The sequence below is a fragment of the Megalops cyprinoides genome, chromosome 2 (genome assembly GCF_013368585.1).
Source record: "Megalops cyprinoides isolate fMegCyp1 chromosome 2, fMegCyp1.pri, whole genome shotgun sequence".
NCBI classification, from domain to species: domain Eukaryota; kingdom Metazoa; phylum Chordata; class Actinopteri; order Elopiformes; family Megalopidae; genus Megalops; species Megalops cyprinoides.
In genome coordinates this window covers 56453128-56473736 of record NC_050584.1, presented here as the reverse complement: position 1 = coordinate 56473736, position 20609 = coordinate 56453128, and the positions used below count along the sequence as shown (strand labels likewise).

General features: G+C 39.5%; 1 protein-coding gene across 1 annotated transcript in view; it reads right to left on the bottom strand.

Moving 5' to 3' along the window:
• dpyda.1 (dihydropyrimidine dehydrogenase a, tandem duplicate 1) overlaps nt 1–20609 on the bottom strand; it is a 148610-nt gene that overhangs the window by 60894 nt on the left and 67107 nt on the right. Inside the window, exons 12-13 of the mRNA XM_036522581.1 lie at nt 17688–17872; nt 13812–14027 (exon numbers count right to left, since the gene is read on the bottom strand). Of these exons, the coding sequence (XP_036378474.1) occupies nt 13812–14027; nt 17688–17872 (401 nt within the window). The remainder of the gene's footprint in view (nt 1–13811; nt 14028–17687; nt 17873–20609) is intronic.

Genomic DNA, 20609 nt, shown 5'->3' with positions numbered 1-20609 from the left:
TTCCTGATTCTTTTCGGCATAATACCAATGAAGTGCTTCCAGCTGTTAGCGAATAATACCATTTGGCTGTCCATTCACATGTCGTAACCTGTCGGAAAATAATCTGCCTGTGTGCATTCCGTTTCACACATGGTCAGATTCTTTAACAGCTACTTCTGTGTTTTAAACTAACTGTGTTTTATCACACCAGTACAGGCTCCTAATCCCTCAAAACGGCAAACAGCCTTTTGAAAGGAGAACACAGATGATAAATAGTAATCATATGTTGTGTACTACTCTGTGCCGCATACAGAGCAGTTGCGTGATTGGCTGACTTCTGAGCTATATTCTAAGTAATCATTATACAGCCGTTACAGCCGTTGCTTCATTGACCTTATCACAGCAAATCCTTATTCAAATTTGACTACACTTGGAATTCCACTGAATGGCTGCTGTTTTTTAAGCTGACACAGAAAATCATTCAACCACAATTATCTGCGAGACTATGACGGTCATTATCCTGGGAGGTTGGGGTTAATGGCAATGAATGTTGAGCAAAAGCTTTCCCCCTCCTTTCACTGTGGTAAGATTAAGCGATCTTTTTGAAACATATGTTTTGCTGCCCTGAGTAAGGTCCTGTTTCCTCTTCCTTTGGCCTCACCTTGCAAGGGAGGTCAAGTATGGAACATACAGACCAAGAGGAGATAATCCCACACATTAAACCACAGGCTAGCACTAATACCATATCAAATATTTCACTACTCTGAAACAAAATTGCATGTCTCCCATAATTCTGTTATTTCAGAGGATCAGCGCCAGCTCCTGGATGAAACGCAGGCAGACTGAGCTCGCCCCTTTTCAATTCAGCGAATGCAAGCAAGAAATTGAGCAGGATCTCTCTTGCATGCTGATTTTTTTTAAAACAAAGAAATACACTGTTATTGTCAGTTAGAAATCACACATTTTATATCTCATCTCTTGTTTCCCACATCACATGGAACATTTCCAAAGTTAATGTCAGAATTGTCTTTTTTCTTAATAATTTCCTCAGACTAAACACGCATTAACTAAAAAAAATACATGCATGCTCACGACCTTGAATTGTTGCTGCAGGCTGAGCAAAATTGCTTTTCATTTTTTTTCATTCAATCACAATCAGAACAAAAATAACATGCTGAAGCTAGATGGGCATGTTTTGGCCATTACCTGAAATCTTTAGCCTTCAAGCAGCAGTTTTACCACCTACATTTATCTTGCTTTTTTTCTTGTGTTACAAAACTACTTTTACTGTTACTGATAAAAAACATTCTCATGTACAGAAATGTCTGAAAACTTTGATTTCTTTTATTTATTTTTTTTTTGTTTCCACATGAGCCATTTCGAACAGACCCAGCATGCCTGCCCCATCCAGGTCGTCCTAGCAGTCTTAGGGGTCATTATTGCATGCTGTGACATAACTAACATCCATAACCCCTTTAATGATGCTCCGATATTGCTGATATTGATACCATAGCTACATGGTTAACAGCATGTGGTAGCCTTTTAAAAAAACTGTTGCAGTGACATCTGCCAATGTGATATTATGTTCAAACCCTGTTAATATGTGAACGCATATCTTGATACAAGTACAGGGAGAAGCAAAATACAATGTTAATGGTGCTGGTAAGTGAAATACATACAATAATGCACCTGAAAATGATAACCATGACAACTTGGTGGTGTGTGTGTGGCAACAGGCTATGAAACATACATCCAAGTACAAATACACCTCCCAGTTCTGTGGGGCTGGTGGAACACTCTGCTTATTGGGGAAATCTTGAGGTACCGTAATTACACGGAGAAGCCCAAGTCGAGACATTAATCATTATAAATAGCCATGACAGAAAAATCAAAGCATGGCAGTTTCAGTTCTCCTCCGCAGCCCGGCCGTCCAAGGCACCGCTTCCGAAACTTAAGAAAAAAAGGGCCCTGTTGCAGTTCTGGAGTTCTGAGGACCATTCATCTTTGTCCCTAAAGTGCAGCTCTAACACTCAGTAACCCATCATTTAATCCCGTTGTATATAGCACGTGTCAGTGAAGGGGGGGTGGACACGTACCACTGGCCACTGCATGGATAACAAGATCCTCCCAGTACAGCTATTAATAGACGTGAGGAAAACCTTCGTCAGCGCGTAGGAGTCTACTGCTCTCAACAAAGAGGCGAGTTTGATCACTGGTGGCAATGATACAGTTTCACAGAAGACCGTATGACTTCATGACAAGACCACAACTTGATTAATGTTTTATATAATTACCTTTTAAACTGTTTCATTTAATGATAAAACAAAACAATTTTAACAGAAGTGTTAAGAGGAACATATTTTCAGAATGTTGCACAGTCCATATTTTCCACTTTGATTTTTTTGGACTACCAAACATTCCTGTGTGTCTTGTTGAAGACATGCCAGCAGTGCTCAACCTAGGCTTAAATCCTGTAAGGGTGCAAGCTTTAGTCTACAAGGGAAGTTTTATGAACACTATTCTGCAATACAGTCCAAATGTCTCCCAGTTTCAAACAGTCACCATTGGTAATTATTTATCCTTTCTGACACATTGCAGGTTTCCTCATAGGTTTGGGGTTAGACAGGTTCAAGCATCTTTTAGGTAAATTCAGTTTTGACACAATATGCATGATCTATGACTAGGTAATACTGTTACTCCTTTACTCCAGGTGCTAACTGATAAGAGAAGAAAGCAGTTAACGCCTGCTTTTTCTACAACTATCTTTGTTTCTCTTCATCCCTTCCTGGAAAATAAACATAGTATACATACACTGCATGAGCCTTGTGTGTGAGTGTGTGTGTGGATTTGTCCTTACTGATGTTAGTTTAGATTTCTGACAAAGATAACCTCATCCCCCCTAATCCTCTCTCAATAGCTGTCACTTATAAACCTGAGAAACCTTCAATCAACAACCTCATCTAACCAACAAATCTGCACCCTACAAGTTAGCCTTGATAAACCATTTGACAACTGCCTGCTGCACCGTGAAAGCATTCCTGAATACAATATGCACCAGCCTTTCATTTCAATGGCTGGAGTGAATAGAATTTTTCTTAGGAAAGAAGCACTCCATCTGTTTTCAGACCTTCATTTTCCCTTTGTTGAATGCAAACGGAAAGACACATAAAAGAAGCTATTACAAAAATCGGTTCCATTAAATCATATCAAAATGAATGGTGATATCCTGAAACATTGGTTCAAATTAAGCCAAATGTCAATAAAGCTGAATACAGGTTAGGCTCTTTTATGCAAATGCACTTTCCTTTCAAGCAAGTAAAAATGTCATACATTATGAGAACATTGGTCAAGGCAAAAAAGGTATATGAATTATCATCCATCCCGCTTTTTCATAAATGGCATGTCCTCTAGGAATTAAAATGAAAATAAAATTTTTGTAGGACCAAATCCAGTCTAACGGCAATCTACTCTGCATAACTTTGCACCTTTTCCATGAAGTGCACAGGTTAAAAATTTGCTGTGTTTCTTTAAGAATTCATACCCCACAACGAAAGAGCAACAGTGTGTCCAAAATAGCTATTCAAAACTATGCATTAATCCTGCATCGCCTGATTGCAAGGAAAATTTTCAAAGCGGGCAACAAAAAAAAAGGGAACTTGAATTTGTCAATCCACAAATGCTTGATATTGAGAAGCATGCTTCATGATCAGATGAAATGATGATCTTTTGGGCGTGGTCATCAGCTTTATGTTAACCACAAAAATACTTATCTTATGTTGAGAAAGAGCCCATGCTAACTGTGAAATATGGCTGGGGTTTCATTTTCATTTTGTTTTCATTTCACAATGAGTTAATTTTGCATATATGGGTTCTGGAGCTCTTGTTAAGATAGAGCAAGTTTTGACCTCCAACACATACCAGGACATTCTGGCTAAAAATCTGGTTCCCACAGCCAAGAAGCTCAAACTTGGCTGACAATGGAAATGCCATTGCATCTGATCCAATGCATTCTTCCAAATCTGCAAAGAAATTAATGCTCTCAACCAATCATCTTAATCCCCTCATTTCAATCACACTGAACACTTGAACAGTGAACACTTGAATTTCAACCTCAAAGCACTTTACAAACAAAAACCTAAAGATCTGAAGCACCTAGAGCAATTCTACAAAAATTCTAAAAAGAATTATGAAGGCCATTATGAAGGGCCAGTACCTCATAAAAACACTACAAGAATCCTCAGGTCAGTGCAATCCATGCCAAAAAATGGATCTGCTCTACACAATACTAATAGCGGGGATGTAGAAATACATGGTCCTTTTGTTTTCTAGAGTAAAATCCATTATTTGTGAACAAATTTGCTCCACGCTATTAAGGTTAACATTTAAAAGATAAGAAAAAAATTAGCTAATGTTGACATTTCTTCTCTTTCATACCATGTTTCTTATTTTTTTCTTAGTCAGGGGTTCGAATAAATATGGAGGACAATATACAGTATTATACAAAACCTACACTACTCTTCCACAGTAGCAGAAACCTTAACAGGACTAGTTAACTTGGCAAACAAACCACCACCAACAAATATGTACAAGAAAATATGACAACTAGGAAAAAAAGAGACAAGCAAAGACAGACAGATGAATAAAGCCAAAGCAGTCATTTTTTGGTGTTTTTTTTTCCTTAAACATATGCTGTTTTCTTTAAAAACAACCATTGTTTTCCACTGCACACCCACAATAAGCCCAGACATGTTATGTTTTTTCCACCAATTCCTGCATACGTGATAGTAATTCTAAAGGTACATCTAAAGCCCTGCCCAAAGAGGCTTAATACATTAATGTCAAAGCAAAGGATATGAAGCCCCCTTGATAAATGAAGAAGGATATTGTCTGTCAGCTTAGTCATTAGTGCTTCACATAGATTTTTCACAAGATAATGAAGGAAAAAACTTCTTCAACTGCACAATTTGAGAGCCATAAAAAAAATTAAGGAGCATGCACTGACAAACTGCTTTCCATTTTATAGTAATTATTAATAAAGACAATGAAAATTCAAATAATCACACTAGCGGAATATGTCCTGGGATGCATTTTCAATACTTGACAGAGATCAATAATGTAAACCACAGGTTGGACTTGACTGTACGCGTGTGCATGAGAGCGCACATGTGCTTCCTTCAAACACGTGTCGCTGAAAATGAAAATGCTAACGACACAAAAGAGAGAAGCAGCGCCTGAAGACATGGCTGATGTCAGATACTGGGTGCCTGCCAAACCACCACCCCCCACCAGCCCCCCGAAACCGCCACTCCCCACCCCTCTCCCCCCACCCCCCACATCGCCACAGTGATGTGAACGCGCTCCTCCTGCAACTTGAGCACCACTGCACCCTCCGTACTGAAAAACTCACTGGAGTGAAAAGATACTGAAATATTCAGGCTGAAATTAGAACAAATTCTATGTTATTTAAAACGATGCGATTGCCCTGTATTTTCTTTCTTGATCACCCATTTTATGCTGTGTTGATAACCGATGTGGCGTGTGAAGGTACACATACATTTTCGACCCACCTTACAGATAAATGACACTCATTCTGAAACTACAACCACGCTCTTAAATATACTAGAGAATGGGAGATGACTCCAACCATCAAAAGTTTGTGATAAATCCATAGTTTCAACTATGCCAGGAAAAGCTGAATTACTCTGCAAACACTGACTCATCACTGACTTATGACCGATGTAGCTTCATAGACAGATGAACAATGAAACAACAGTGCCTACTGCAGCGCATATATTACACTGGAACCAACACAGTAGGAGAAAAATTAAAGAATAAATGTCATGAATATTAATCAAGACATGGCATTCCTATATGTATGCACCCAGTTAAAGGATTAAGAAATAAGTGCATATGGTAATAAAAGGTGAAATGCACAGCAAAAGGATGGCTTTTGATAAAATTGGGAAGCAAAGCTGATTTCACAGCGCAATTTATCTGCCCCCTCACCCATGCAAGGTAGTCACTGCTACTTTGATCTTCCAATTAATGGGTATATTTAAGTACTGTAAACATGTAACTGAGGCTAATGAGGCTAGAAAATTCTGCTTTTTTATCAGACAGTATAAATTTCACTTCCACTAATTTGCTTGTTAAATAAATACAAACCAGTGGTCTGTGACTGGTGCTTTATATGCCAAATCTGTTTTTCATTTTTTTTTCTCAGATCACACGTTCGAGATCAGTTAAGAAAATAAACAGGGAAGGTCCTCCTGCAAATGAAAGACAATTCTAGCTGCAACCACGAGGGCTCCCATTATAGCATTTACAATGCATTCGTATTGTAAAAGCAATCATTACTTTTATGTATCAGGGTGCATTAGTACTTTCATCCGAGGTCATTAGCGACACATATTTGATTGACAGCCAGTGAGGGGCACAGCTCCTCAGGAAGTGGAACTGCAGGGCTCGGCCAGCAGAGCTGTGGAGGGCAGCAGTGGAAAGCACCATGCTGGTTCTCCATTTTGAGACGACGCTACAAGCACTACCGCTAATTACCATTCTTGCCATTGCCACTGCTACATACTGGCCCATGTCGATCTCACTTCTCCACCACAGTAGCCCTGCTCTGCTCTGGGTGTGTCAGCAGCACTGGGGACAGAGTGAAATGGCCTCCCTGCTGCCAGGCATGCTGTTAACACAGTAGAATCCTGGCACAGGTACCATGTGTATCTTGTGCACTGTGTACAGGGGTTACACTTTACATTTACATTACATTATTGGCATTTAGCAGATGCTCTTATCCAGAGTGATTTACATAGGGTACACAAAGATTTACATAGGGTACACAATGTTATCCATTAATAAAGCTGGATATTTACTGACAGAATTCTGGGTAAGGGTACAGCAGCAAGGGTACAACAGCAGCAGTGGCCCAGAAGGGAATTGAACCAGCAACCTTTCAGTTGCGAGCCCTGCTCCTTACTACTATGCTACATTGCTAAGATAGGTTATATCACATGCAGTCTTTTTTCCCCTAAAGTTTACCCTTTAACCCCTAAACTTTCCCTTTTCCCCTAACCCTTGACCATATGATGGAGTGGGCAGGCTCTGCCCCTGCCACTCTCTCTGTCACACCCCGGATGCCACAGCGGTGACTGAACACTGATTGTGTCCGCCGTGAGCAGCCAACCGCTGTATTGATTGGGCGACAGGATGTATTGAGCAGATCACCTGCTCGTGTGTCATGTCTCCATGTTGCTGGGCCTGAGCCAGTCTCATCAGCGCTTCCCCAATGTAATCCACACACCGCCGCAGAAAGCTCTGTCATGAGGGCAACACCTTATCTGATACAGTGTCAGGGCTAGATGAGATACCTGGACTGCTGAACTGTTGTTTCTACCACAACATTACCATGCTGGCTCTCTCAGTCAGCGACAGACATGGTGACACAATCAGAGCTGACTAGTGTTATTTTTTTAATTTATTTTATCAGTGTCTACCATGTAGAAGTTCTGGCACCTTGAGGTAACTGTTACTTCAGCAGAGGATCTCCAATTAAGGGTTTTAGTGGATGAGGCTAGTGGTCCTACATCCACTAATGATGTTTAATTTAACACCAACAAATTTGAGATACTGGCTTTGAACATTACAAACTACATCCAAGAGGCATTGGTGACGCAGTGAATGCTGTTTATTCCTGACAGCATCGTGGTACCTTTCTGCAGAAGCGAGTAATGTCTGGGATACTGCTGAGGTACAAAGAGGAGAGCCTTCCACCCTTAAGCTATCAAAGTGTCACAGAAAACAAAACACTGACACGGTGGGGAAAAAAATAAGGCAAACAACATCACACCACAGTGATTTTTTTTTTTTTTTTTAACATCGCACCACAGTGATTTTTTTCATCTTTAACAGAAATGACTGGGGCGCGGGCCAGAAAACTTTGAGCGAAGAATGCGAGGTGCGGTAGCTAATTTGGGCCGGAGCCCGCTGACTGTCATGGCTGAGCAGTGGGCGCAGGAAGAACCCTCCCCGCACATATGACAAGCGCTCTGTTTGCAGTGTATCCTGAATCTGTCACACTCTGCCTCGCCGCTTCCCCGTGTCATGTTCGCCGCCACTCACTGCCAGTGTGCCAATTACACAAGCTGCTTCCCAGGCACCCGACAAAAATTCCACAAGACTGCTGTGCAAGCTTACCCTAATTAACCATCAGCTTAATTAGACAATTTACTGTGTAATTAGCAGGCAATTAGTCAACACCTCTCAGATCTTACTGACTGCTTTGACAGCCCCTGTTTTCTGCGCAGGGTTTTGGAGTCAAAATCACCTACGATGATTTTACTTAAATCCCAGGGTGTAAAACCCACAGTGCAACATTGTGAATAATTACTTATAAGGGGGTGTGTATGGAACACACAGGTTTGTTAAAAGTCTGCATCACAGTGTCTATTCCACTGGACACCCTCCAGCAAACCAGTTTTACTTGACTGGTTTTAACAACATAACGTTCCCAGTTTGCTGTGAACAAAAAAAGCTGATCATAGAGTAATAATCCATTGGCAGGTGTGGGTATGTTAACCATATGTTTGATAATAGAATAATGAAGGCAGTTGCAGGAAGGGAAAAAACACAGTTTTAAAGTCAGTTCAGAATAAAAAAATTCTGGCTACACAGTAACTTGTGAAAAAATGTCATAAAATCCATATGAAACCTTGTGAGGAAACTGAAGAAAAAGAAAAACAATTCATAGATTGAGGTTATACTCATGAGGTTGGGGCGCAATCTCTCTCCTCATTGGCAGTGTTTACACAGTGAACTCCTGGTGGATATGTACTGTACTGCAATGAGAAATGAAAACTCAGTGAGAAAAGCAGACGCCTCCAGAGACTCAGTCAGCGACTCTGTTATCTGCTGTACGAACTACATCATGCAGAAACAGCACTGGTAAACAGGAGGAGGGGGACACAGAGTGCCTTCCATATTTATTCATACCTCCAATTTAACAGGAACAAACAATATGCTATAAAAGAAACAGCTCAAGAAAGTCAACCATTTTTCCTGCTTCATTTTTAAAGTTATACCTCATCTTAATATCATCACACAGGGCATGTCCAGACTGTTCACAAACAATACTTCACAAATAATAATTTTATTAAAAACCATATGGGTCATATTTATTCACATCTTAAACCAACACCTTTAAATAAATACACACCTTTAAATAAAATCCAACAAAAGCATATACTCTTCTGCTTTTTGGAAGTTTAATGAAAGCTTAATGAAAGCTTCACAATGGAATTTGCTTGTTTCTGTATGGTATAACAGGAAGTACCACACATTAAAGAATCATTAGTAGTATGTATTACAGATGTAGAGGTCACTGACATCCAAAAACTGGCTATGAAAGAATTCATGGAAAAACTACCATTTAAAGTCACTTGCATGATCATGGCATTCCTGTTTGGGTTGCAAGGAAGAAATCTCTCCAGAGGTCAAACCACAAAAAGAGCCACCACAAATGACAACTGGAAGCATGTCATCATCAGATGAAATGAAAATTGAGCTTTTTGACATGCTTATCAGTGTTATGCATGGCATGTAAAGGTAAGGATTATTTTGAGGAAAAGAAACATGCCCACTGTGAAATATGACTGGGGTTTCATTTTATGTTTGTCTTGCCTTTGTGAAGCTCTTTGAAACCATTGTTAAGACAGAGTTATGTTCACAGTAACATTTATTCATTTGGCTGATGCTCTTGGCCAGAGCAACTTGCAAAAAAAGGCACTCTAACATATACCAGGACAACTTGGTCACCTCTGCCAGGAAACTGAAACTTCAACCAGAACATTTCAGAATATGCTTGGAGGAATCGTCATTTCCCTTCAGAAGAGCCTCATGAAACTCTACAAGAAATATTTTGTTGGTGTAATTCATGGCAGTGAAGGATGTACTAACTAGAGGCTTGTCAGTAAATGTGACATTCATGTTTCCTAGAACAATAATCATTATTTGGGAGCAATGTCACTTTATTCCCTGCAATGAAATGTATAGTGAAATGAAATGACAAGTACAACATTTTTAATAAATTTAAGCAGGGAATCCACCATGTGCATTGTTGATGTTATGACATACTATTTAACCAATGGTATGAAGAAATATGGAGAGTTCTGTAGATATGGGGATCCTTCTTTGTGGAACAGGCAGAGGAGAGAGGAAGTGGAACTGTTATCAGTTTTGGACCATCACTTCAACAAATGCTTTTAGAGCTGTGTTTAAAACACTTTGTGCCAAGGATGAACCAACCCTGTAATGGTAAGAGATGCAAACAAGCAACTGGCAATGAGAAATGGATGGATGAGCCATTGCTCCCTGATCTCTGTCCTTCTAAATTCTTCACTAAAGACAAAACTCTGTTGTCTTCATTGTGTCTCTTCCCTAGGCAGGAGATAGAGGAACAGTTACATCACCTTGTCCATTCATCCTCCTCTCTGACAACGTATTTAGAAAGACTAAATGCTCAAGCATAGCTCTCTGACACTTCTAAAAACACACAGACCCATTCAATCAGCAATACTGCCATTTGTCCCTGATTACCTCTGATTGCCCTGACTTGGAATCACAAAGTTAGACAAGTGTCACTTTCTTCCTTGCTTACACAACTGCATCCATTGCATAAGCACCCATTATGTTGCAAAAAAAAAAAACTTGCTTTCTTATTACCAAAAGTTAAGGACAGAGTACACTGTAGATGGACTGAAACCAGGTCATAGCTTCACTTGCAATGGTGTGAAGTGGAAATAAGGCAACACAGCTTGTTTGGTAGGTAATGAGAGTGCACAGGCAGAAAACCGAAGCCTTGTACACTACAAAATAAACTGGCTACAAACTTCACACCTCACTTGTTCTTCTCCCTGCAGACCTTTTTATATATACAATAAAAACAGGGAACTAATCATAACGCACCGCTCAGAAGATGCTATTATTTGAATAGCCTGCTAGTTTCTATAAAAGGTAGGATAGTATGATCCACTGTCAATGAAACCATCTGGCAATCTGTGCCGTGTCAGTACAACATGACCTACTGCCCTCTTCTTAATAAAAATGTTGCAGTCGACTTCTCGTTAGAACTCCTTTACTAATTAACAGAGTAAGATTTACAGAGTCACAAAGAGCCTGCAGCCAGCAATAACTGCAAAAGGATCAAGCATGGCTCGTGGACACACTGTGTCACATAATCACAACTGTTTCTGCTGAGATGTTTTGAACATTTCCTCCTACATTCACCATACATTCACACTATAGATTTAAATTGTTTTTTTTTTCAGTTCTTCTGTGTAGCATCATTACTGGACACAAACCAAAGAGTAAAAACAAAAAGAATTAATAGTTCTGCATTGTCATATGCTCATTCTTTTTTTTTTCTTTTAATCACTCTTTCTGCTCAGTGCGTATCACCCCCCTCTTAACGAAAACTTTCTGGTAACAATTCCAGATGTGTTCTCTGGAAATGAGATTTCCTGGTTGAGAGCTGCAGCTCTGTTCTGGGCAGTGAGATGGCCCTGTGATTTATCTCACTCTGATCAGTTAAAGGTCTAATTGGGCCCCTGAGGTCCGATCCATCAAATATTGCCTGTTCCACCAGCCCTCACAGCACCACACTGAAATAGATCTTTAGGCTTTGTAATTAACCGGAGACAGTCTAAATGTATCAATCAGAGACGCTACTGTCCAATATTTGGTGTAATGTGAATAAAGGTACAAACAGGTCACTACTTTCCTGAGCAGAACTGCTTTTTACTGGGGGTTGGGTATACTGGATGGGGGGGGGGGGGTGCATTACCACCTCTAAGACCTTTCTTCCATCCCTGTGCCTCTTATATCTAGTGTTCCAATAAAGAATACAAAAAATGTGCATTTACATATGCAATACAGTTCATTAATTCTAATTAATGATGGTACAGCTTGCACATTCAAGCTTTCTGACATTCCTCTCTACTGGACCTATAAGCTAATTAGCGATTCTGTGCACACCCTCCTCTAGACAAGACGCAGACCGTGAAGATTCTCATATCCATAGACAATCCACCATGCATCTTGAATACTATCAATGCCACACCATGGTAATGTTTTGATAGAGGAGCCATGCCACTGAACAGGATATTAAAAAAGAAGTCCCTCATGTTTAAGTATAATGATAGCGGAGTGCCGCCTGTTCGTTCATATTGACATTAAGAACTTCTTTATCTATCTCCCCAAAGAAAGCACTATACAATCTTTCAGTCTGAACACACAATAAAGAATAATATGATTTCTGTTTACTGAGATATCAGCTGGTATTTCACTGCACACTGACAGCCAATAGCTGCAACAGTGAATTAGACCTCAATCTGGCATCTACAAATGTCAGGAATAAAGAGGTGTGGGGGGGTGGGGGCAAGCCAGATGCACACATGTGCAAAAAATCCTAAAAAGAAACAAAGTTCACATAAACATACTGTATTTGAGATGGAATCAGTACAATATGCAGCTGTCAATCTAGGAGCTCAACCTGGGAGCAATGGTGTGTGTGAGTTGGGATAATACAATTTCAAGCAGATGTTCAGAGAGGGTATTAATTCCCATTGAACTCCCTTGGTAGGCCTGTATAAAGCGTACTCCACTTAATCAAAACTGCATTCTAAAATGTTAATATTTCATATGGCAGCTTACTATCGTTCTCTCACTCTCCCTCTCTTCTTTACTGAAGCCCTTTGTCATTTTCAGAAAAAAATAAAACACTTTCATTTCAAAAGCCGGTACCAACACGTTTATATATAGATTACTAATTGTATTTTCATCATTCAAGAAGAAACTAATATCTTCATTTCATTTTACTTCTAATTAATGTGACAGATTCTTTTTATACCATGCTTAAGAAAAAAAAGTTGACCTTTTCAAATTGACAGGGAGGCGGTCCATAGAATGGTTGATGGATTTTCATCAAGCACGCAGCTCCAAATTGTTCATGCAATCTGTATATTAAATATAATTATCTTCTTCTACAAGACTTCTCTCACAGTCAAAATTTAGCTTCATGGTAGCTGAATACAGGTCAAAATACCCAAATCATTTTGCAAAATTCACAATTTACATTTATAGAAGCAGTACACAGAAACCTTTAAGTGTAGCTAAAGAGAGCCTGGTACAATTCAAAACACCAAGCGTGTTTTTGCGTTGTTTATTTTTCATTTAATTTTCATTTCTAGCTTCACTAATCAAGGGATGTCAGTTAGCACAGAGCAAACATATCTTACTGATTAGTTTTCACATCACCAGAATTAGAAGGTAAATTAAAATAAAAGTTAAAATAAACAACAGTTTCTCAGATGTACTTTCTTTTGTTTTTTGATGAGGCAAATGCATTCCTGTCAAATTATGCGCTGACAGAAATTTCCAGAAATACATTTTAATTGTCAGAAGGTGATCTCGGCTGTAAACAATTATCATAGCTAACATAGTTTACAAAACATTATTCTGGGAAAAAAAGAAGAACTGAGAGACTGCAGTCATTTTACTATATTACTGCTGTGCCCATTCTATTTGGTTTGACTCCATAAAAAAGGGACAACTCCACATAGGGAATTTTAGGGTCTTTACATATACCCTTAGCTCTATGTTCTTTAAGTATTTTAGACCTTTGCTCTTTAAACCTTTTTTTTTTAGTTGACAAATTTGCGTAAGAAACTTTAATCAAGCCCACTTTTCACTAAAAGCTATGATTACTGTAAACATTCTAATAATTACCTTGTAAATGCACACATCTAAACTCCTTTTGTCCGGTAGGGCCGTACCTTGTCCAGGGAGAAGGTCTTGGTGAGGGCGAAGCCCCAGCCTTCCTGGAAGGCCCTGCGGATCATGGCGGTGCTGGTGGTGGGAGGAGCACTGGCGAGGCCAAAGGGGTTGGGGAACTTGATCCCTGCCATCTCCACGCTGATGTCCACTGCATCGATGGCCGAGTAGAAGAGGGGAAGCTTGGGCTTGCTGTCCACGGTCTGGCCATGAATGGCCTGTTAACACACCCATACACAAGGAGTCAGTGTTGAAGTATTTCAGTCTTAACGATGACAAACACATGCATAGAAGACATGGCGTGCAGCTACACACCTTTACAGTATATCCTCCATGAAATCCCCTCAGGAAGAGGCCTTAAATAAGTAAATATTTGACCTTGTCTTATTGCAAGTTGTAATCATGTCTGTTATTACCATAATGATTGATTTCAAAATGCTTAAAATGTTTTCACATTATCTTTGGATATTGTAATGCTTACATATGATAACCTTTTTCTTTGCATAAGTGAGATACCACTGAATCCTCAAAGTGAGGATTTGTAACACCACGCTCTTTGTCCATTTTAAATGCACAGATACAAGACTGGCAGCTCTATCAAAAATGTACACATTTATGTTACATTTGAAAATAAAAAATACTATCAACAGCCTCCCCTGAGGAAACCACAACATAACAGAACAACAATGTACATTTTGTAATAATCACAGTCCACCTCACATAACCCAAAGATGTCTAGATGCTCTGCAGTATTTATAGCATTTTAAATGAGAAATACCACCACACACGCTGAGCAAAATGCACCTTAATATGCTGACAACTTCACACTAACTCCAGCTAACAAGCCCTCTGAAAAAGCAAAATCCTTTGAGAGTAGTGCTGGCTGTCATTTTCTTTAAGTAAAAAGGATTATTGACAAAAATCAAAAGCAATAACATATAAATGGGAAATAGGTCTTTTTTCATGCAAGACTGTTCTGTTAAACCCGGACTATTTTTCCAAAGTATCAGTCCTGTATTTCTGTAACTCATCAAGTTGTCAATGTCATCTAATTGAGGGAATCTGTGCATTGCACTCCACCCATCTAATTATATTTGTCTGTACTAGACAGGCTCTGTATGCAGTTCCTCTATAGGGAAACACATATTGAAGTGCGTATTTCTAAATACTTTCTCTGTCACTGTGTTTTTGATGAAAAGACCATTAACTTTATTGTTAACGCCATTTATTCATCGTATGTATTACCACCTCTCACAGTGGTATTCAAAGACAATAAAAAGAAAAGATATAATCCCCTCAAATACACACAGACAGACACAAACATATACCTGTGTGTGTTCTTAACCCTTGTTCCTTGTGCACGTAAAGTCTTTTGAATACATTTGAAAATGCATATTAGAGAGACAAGCTCCTCTGCCCAAATCCGGACACAAACAAAGCTTTGTTAAGTTATATCTTGATATGGCTCTCATTCCACAAAATACAAGTAAATATGATCCATATGTCTATTTTGATACCCCATTTCAAACGGGCACACAAATGCATGCGCATGGGCAAGCACACGCATACACACACACACACACACACACACACACACACACACACACACACACACACACACACACACACAAACTCACACGCACACTCACACACACACTCACACACACACTCACACACACAAACACACACACACACAGTCACACGCACTTTGTAGATTAGGTCAGTACAAACTATCTCACAGTAAAGGGTAGACATTTAAATGAGTTTTCTAATATTCCTCCACTTTGTTTATCTTGCATGATCAAAATACAAAGACAGTCAATAACAGTCATACATCAGTACTCGCTTTAATTAGCAAAGCGTTTATCAAGCAGCTATGATTGCTTCTGTAATGATGTCACATCAGCATAATGAATAAGGTTGTGTCAAGCAGAGAGAAAGCAGGGATACATGACAGCCAGGATTCTCCAGTGAGAGCATGTTAGGAATTTATGTCAACTTAAAGGGCACACACAGATACTCACTGAAAACTATCTGCCTTACAATTATCAAATAACATGTATATCTAATAGGAGCCTGAAAACAGATCTATGTTTTCTGGGAAAAATAAATAAATAAACAAATATTTGAAATTGCTCCCCAGGGAGAGTGAACATATTCATAAATTCACAGCCCTACCGTATCATTCTCCTTGGGTTTGAATTTCTCTAAGGACTCTGGCCTCTGTCTGAGGACAACAGCGAAATAGTGTGGTGATTCAGGAGGTTTTTACCTGATCTTAATTATTTTTCTTTCACAAACTCCAATAGTATATCTATAACTATTAGCTTTTAACTTTTTTTATAACTGGACTTTTTTTACTCATGGCAGAATTACAACTAACAATAATACAACTATCTAACATACTAACATACAGAAACTAATATAACAGTAATAATACATTAAACAACATACATTAAATGCCACATAAGTATCATATTAGAAATGGAAAAAGCAATACCATCTTGTGTAAAATATTGTAATTCCAGAGTATGGGCTTGTGGTTCAAGTGATCTTTGACTGACTACGATATTAATCTGTGAACTTTCCTGCAAATTGCTTGATTCATTTTCCTGTCCGTAGTCCATTACTGTAAAAGCAAAGCAATCTGCTGTCCTTCCTTTCTCTGTCCAAGTGGTAATTTAATCTGCAAATAAACACTTATCTTTCCTTTGCACTGACCAAGGCTACCTTCCAGCAATTAACCTATGCGTGAACTGGTAAAGACTGGTATGCACTGCACTTTACTGCATAATTTCAACCAAATGGAAGGATAGGATGGAGGTCAGAAATCTTGACAAGATCACCACCATGCAAGGAGTCAACCACAAGCCTCGAATTACTGGTCAAGTTCATGGCTCTTTCTGTTTTTGATCACCCATGGCTTGCCTGCATGAAAGCTTAGCAGAGTTCATTTGCATGGAGCTCATCACAATTTGCGAGAGCACACCATTCAAGTGCATTTGGCTTTGGCAAGCCTCATCTCAACATGTTTTACATCATAAAAACATGCATTACTGATGTTGTCCATGTAAGAGCAAAGGAAAATACCAAAATATGCCATAAAATATTGAAAGGTGTATTTGTAAAACCAGCTTCCAGATCCATGTTACATATAAACTACATATAATAATAAGGCACAAATAAGTAATGTAGCTTTTGATAGAACAGGTCAAAACAGCACACGCTGTACGGTCTTCCTGTTTTATTTAGCGTTCGTTTTCACTCTCTACAAACATGGGAATTGCCGATTGTTTGTGCCACATTAGCTTAATCTAAGCCTCTCTCTCAAGTCCCTCATTCCCCTGGCAGACACCACTGAAACAATGTGCAAAGTGCTCTCACCTGCAGGTATTTCCTAGTAGCAATCTAATTAAGTTAAACGAGTTTCTATTGCCAATGCCTCAGAGGTATGGCACAGGAAAATAAACTCTCCATGCTCCACAGCTTAGCATACATTGAAAGTACAGAATGCTCCTGCTAGAGCACTGCATTTTATAATGCCACTGCAATAAATAATGTAATCAATGTGTGCCGTAAACTACGGCATTATGAAACGTAATATATCTGCATTCAGCAACTTTCATTAGCATAATAAGAGTAATAACTTTTCAACATTCTAAAGGTTGCTGTGTTTGTGCTTAGCTGAACACATTGCCCAAAAAAAAGGAGTAATTCTATCCTTATGTACATGAAAAACTTTGTCTTCATAATTAATCAGTTTTTCAAATCCTCCCTTGTCACGGGGCTTAACTCTCAACATCTGCTGCAGTCTATCAGAATCAGCACAAACGCTACAACAAGCAAGCAAATGAGCAGAGCGTGGGACGGGGGGGCACCTGGATGTATTTGTGGATGTGCCAGGAAGCCTGTTTGCCATCGTTGACCGACTCCACGCTGGTGTTGGCCAGACCCGCGATGTCCCCGCCGGCAAACACCCACGGCTCACTGGTCTGCATGGTCTCAGGGTGCAGGTCGGGGAGACCCCAGCGGGTAAACTTGATAGGAGCCATGGCTTCTTTCACTGTTTACAAGGACATGAATCAGAGAGTGGGGGGGGGGGGGGCTGACACACCGGGAATCATACGCAGAAAATGTGAAGCCTCAGACAAGACAAATGACAGTGGGAGTCTTCTTTTCTCCCCCTCAGCGAGGTTAATGTAACATCTTGTGGTGCATTCTATTCACTGTACATGTGCAAGGAGATACTCTGTCAAGCTGATCTACATTACAAAATGCATGTATTTTTTTTCCCCTGTGCACACCTATACAATTTATCTTCCAGGCGTAATGCTTTTCAACATGGACGATGGCCTACATCTATCAATGAGGACACGGTTAAATACAGAGCTGCAGTTTGCACAAGATTTATTACAGACTATTAGAATTACTGAAAATGCTTCACCTTTGCATTTATACAATGAAGGAGGTCTCAGAAAGCAAATACTTTAGCCGTAAAATGAAATCCATGAATGACAGGAAAAAAAGGAAAAAATAATTCTCATCACGTTAGTTCGTACAGATAATAGTTGAGTATTGCCATGGTAATTTGTGATTCTTCCAGGGAGGGCAGTGGAAGGTATGAGGGGAAAAGAAAAAAAAAACACAACGAACACAATTATACACATTGTGCATGAATAAATACACATGCACACAGACCTCCTGCTTTGATGAATGGATTCATTTAGTCGAAATTGAGCAAAGAAACAGCACTGGCTTGATTACTGCTGAAAGACCCATCACAAAGATATTACAGTCAGCAGCTTGCGTCTATTACAACAAAAGCCAGAACTCCTCATTGGTTGGGGCACAAATCTGAATTGCATACATGCCATCTAGGTTATCTGCTTGAAAAGACCAGGTTCAGACCTGTATCAGTTGAAATCATGAATAAGAAAAAAAAACAATTAATGGTGAGATTGAGGGACCTGGCAAGCACCCACGGTTGTGTGGTAAAGATTCTGTGCTGAAATTCTGTGGCAGATTGAGAAAAGGAGCAGGGCCCTCAGCCCTCACTGTTGTTTCACTCTCCCCTGAAACCCCAATCCCCATGGCTGCCCTCACCTCCCGACGGCCTAGCCATGATAATCTCCTCTATCATCACTCTCAACAAAAGCCTCTTCATGTAAAGCAGTTTGTTTCCTTTTTTCTTTCTCTTTCTTTCTTTCTTTCTTTTCTCTCTCTCTCTCTCTCCCCCGTCTGCTGTGGAGAGGCTACCGAGTGTGACAGGTCTTCAGGACTCCAGAGAGATTACTCTTTAAATAAAGCAGCTTCCGAAGAAACCCACTGACTCTCTCTGGAGAGAAAGCTCACTGGCAGGTGCTGATTTCCAGGCTCCATTAACCGGAGGAATCCATGCTGTCTTATATGGTACAAAGAGGGATGCATCAGCGTTACCCACTTTGTGAGGAGGATGGAAGACAGCCCAAAACTCAACATGATATGTATTTAATAGTGAAATATTTTTTTATGCCACAAAAAAAGAAAAACACACACACACACACACACACACACTAGCACACACACACACAAAACACAAACACACACACACACACACACACACACACACACACACAGTCAGGCCATCATTTTTTCCAAACTACAGTGTCTGAATGTCAGAGAGGCTTGTGGTGTGGATGTATCACACAAAGGAAGGACTGCTGTTCTATCTATATAATTCAGAGCCCAACCAAAAATTGCAAACAAATAAACAGGTGGAAACAAGTATGACATGTGGTGTTATGTCAAAGCTCACTTAACTGCGCATGTCTTAACTGTACAAATAGATGATTTATATATAGGGTACAGATACAGTGATCAGTTTGCAGATTCTGCTGAAATCCTGATATCCTTAGATCGGTTCAGTTTGCCTCATTATTCTGTAAATATATTGTCCATCAAGTGCACAAGTTCCTTTATATCACTGGATGCTTTCCTTCAGCGAATCAATATTCTGACATAATGTCTGCCAAAGGAAAATGGAATATAGTAAAACAAAACCTACTGGTCATGTCAACTATATGGGTGTTGTAAATCCAGCCACTTATATTGATGCTTAAGCATTAGAACATGATGTGGCTTGACGCTCCTGCTGCAGTAGGAGCTACTACATAGCAACGATAAGGTCCTCCTCAGTGGTACACTTTACCCATTGGCCGGCTGTTGCCAAGGATCTAATCATTTTGTCACTACAGTGGGCCAACCCCCTAGATTGCCAGCAAGATTTTCCAGCTATGTCAGCAATTCTTGCGGTGTACGCTACCGTGCTTCCTCTATGGACTTGACAAGATACTTAAGTGGATAAGTAATTCACATTTCAAGGAGGAAAGAATACGGAGTACTCAAAAACACATTTCTCAGCAAAATTCTTCCTTTTACATTAGGAAACTCATCACAACTCCAACAACACACATTGCAAAAAAAAAAAAAAAAAAAAAAAAACCTTTCAAATTCATGAAGTTGGAATACACAGCATTGTCGTCAAGTGACTTCATACAAAGGCAACAAAATACATACCTACATCCATATGTTCAAGAGAGGAGGATGGATGCGCGCGCGCACACACACACACACACACACACAGATCATGATCACTAAACAAGACAAACAGATACAAGATATGAAATATAAAAAATGTTTCCTTATCATATTGAATAGTTCAGATTGTAGTCATGCAAAACATTTTACCCTGTCTCTTATCAGTAACTATTCATATTTTAATTAGTCTTGTGGACTAATTGCTTATTATAGGAATACCCTCC